The following is a 2,500-nucleotide window of genomic DNA, read 5'->3' as shown; positions in this document are numbered from 1 at the left end:
CATTGGAAATGAGTAGATTGTCTTTTCCATATCAGAGTCACACCACTCTTGATATCATGCATGTGAACTATGGAAATCTCATTCTCTGCTGTAATCATGGTACCAATTAAGTCACTATATTGTTTAATATATTGTCACTATATTGTTTAATGGCTGCTGCTCCCCAACTCCCGCCCAGGAAAACAAAGAATCCTCCATGTATTCATGGCAGGAGACAGAGTCGGGCAGACTCTGCATTGGGTGGTCCTGCATGATGGTCGTAGGTACGAAAATTACACACTGCAGGGGGCTGTGCCCCCTGTGACCCCCCTGTTGGCAGGAGAAAGCGTTGGATAAAGTCGGCATCGGGGTTTTCCACATGCCATTCGTACGCATGTAAAGCACTGTACATCTAGTCACTTCATTGAAAATAAACCTAAAACATACTTATGCAGAGGAGGAGCCGGGGTTAGGGTTCTCGATATCAGTGGAGCGGCTTATGGGAGAGGTCTACATGAGAACGAGCGACGTGACTTCAGAAGGTAGCACTCCGTGTTCACGTAATAGTTTCAAGCTAGCATCATTGTCATCATAATAATTTTTTATAACTTGGAATGGTTTGATACGCCATCCTACACACACGGAAGTCATGGCAAGACTAATTTGAAAATTGAATTTCATAGCTTCTGTTTTAGCTAATGTTCATTGATTGGCTGTTTCCCTCGTGAATTCTTTCCCCATTGGCTATTAAATTAACTGCCAAACAATTGACCAATGAAATCATGACACTGGCTGTGATGTCACAAGCGAGATAACAGGAACAGTACGGGTACGATAGACCCCACGCGTTCGCAGTGGAGGATTTGGTCGGTATTTTCTCAGCTCCCGTGTGAATCTCACCTTGTTTTATAAGTATTTTTATTTATTTTGATAATTAAATAACTTTGTTATTATTAATTTGCGAGACAAGTTTATTTAATGAAAAGTGATTGATAATTAAATATCTTCAAGGCTATAAAGTTAGTTTTGGTTGATTCAGTGGTGACGCCTTTTTCCAATAATACCCAATAATGAGGGCTCAGTTTACCTTAATTAATTTTTCTTACTTTGTTTAGGTAAATCTAACAAAGACATCCACTTTTTTGTGTTTTTCTTCCACCACACCCTTCAGTTTTGGGGGACCTGAGGGGAAAAGGGGGTTGAAGGATGCGAAGACACATCTATCTTCCAAATCCACTACTGGGGACAAGTGTCTGGGGTATTTCTCTACTGGGGGGGAAAGCCCCTAGACCCCTATCCCTAGGGCCCGGTTGGAAGATATGTTTTTCGAGGACGTGTCATAGTGAGAAATGACAATGGTATGGGCTGTGACCTGTGAGTAAAGGACATTTATGGTGTGAGCAACAGAGATGGTTTTTCACTTTTGATAACAATATTCTGAAGTAATGTAATGATTAAGTGATTGTTATTCATATTTGTTTATGAATATGAATGGAAAATTGGGTGCCAGCAAAAATTATCATAGCTACAATTCAAGATCAGTGTTACTATGAGCATTTGTGTGTTTTCCAATGTGGCCCTAGGGCAAGCATTAGAAAAGTGCATTCAGCATCTGTCAATATTACATTATTATTCTGTAAGGTTTCATCATAAAAAAAGGGAAGCAAATACACAAGTGTTAAATACTTATGGGTTAAGAGTCTTCTGTATACCCCTATGTAGGCATCCTTTTGTTAATATCATCAGTCTTAGTATTCTAAGTGTGATATCGGTATTCAAAGGAGCAGATTGCATTAACTATCATTTTTAGAAGCTGCTTCATATCTGCTTGTGGCTTTTCTTGCAGGTTACGACGTCGTGAAGAGGAAATGTCACATCACTCAATTGAAGAAACTGAATCAGAATGTGAATGTGATACTAGTGAGGAAGAAGAATCAAAGAATGAGAAGGATGCCAGAGGAGTAAGCTCATCTTCTGTGAGAGGCATACTGAGTAAATCCATAGGGTAATATCAAAGTGAGGAATGTAGTATTATAATTCAAAGTGTTTTAGGTATGAATTATATTTATTTAGTATATTTATACATTTTGATGATGAGGAATTTTTATATATATCTCTAGTAGATTATGGCTGCTGCTGTTCCCATTTCATTTTGTATTATCTTCAAGGCAGGAAAATGGTCAGTCACATGCAGAAGGAGCAACAAAGGTAGTGCCTCCCCATGTGCCTCGACTCCACTTTTCACCAGAGCATACACCTAGGTACTGCTCTTCTTTTAATTTTTAAAAACAATTTCCATGCCTTTTTATTTTATATTTTACAAATTTGCTTTGTGGAAAAAGGCAAAATTGGGTATGTCTGCAACTTACACACCTTTTTTCTCCTTTGGTAGAAATGTACATCGACAAACATCTGAGGAAACTGCCAATGCTAATGCTGCTGCTACTACCTTGCATAGTCATTATAACAACCAAGACAGCAGTGAAGACTTGAATGGAAAAGAAGAACACCAAGATGTTAA

The 2,500-nt window shown here is 38.6% G+C and overlaps 1 protein-coding gene across 4 annotated transcripts in view; it reads left to right on the top strand.

Annotated features, from left to right (window-relative positions):
* The window catches only part of LOC113803925 (uncharacterized), a 17,768-nt gene that overhangs the window by 3,556 nt on the left and 11,712 nt on the right, over nucleotides 1-2,500 (top strand). For all 4 annotated transcript variants that reach the window (XM_070124625.1, XM_070124626.1, XM_070124624.1 and 1 more), the window contains exons 2-4: nucleotides 1,826-1,984; nucleotides 2,148-2,240; nucleotides 2,372-2,500. The exon at nucleotides 2,372-2,500 is cut by the window's right edge and continues 86 nt beyond it. In XM_070124625.1, the coding sequence (XP_069980726.1) occupies nucleotides 1,826-1,984; nucleotides 2,148-2,240; nucleotides 2,372-2,500 (381 nt within the window). The remainder of the gene's footprint in view (nucleotides 1-1,825; nucleotides 1,985-2,147; nucleotides 2,241-2,371) is intronic.

Source organism: Penaeus vannamei, chromosome 8 (genome assembly GCF_042767895.1).
Source record: "Penaeus vannamei isolate JL-2024 chromosome 8, ASM4276789v1, whole genome shotgun sequence".
NCBI lineage: Eukaryota > Metazoa > Arthropoda > Malacostraca > Decapoda > Penaeidae > Penaeus > Penaeus vannamei.
This window is presented reverse-complemented; position numbering and strand designations above follow the sequence as displayed.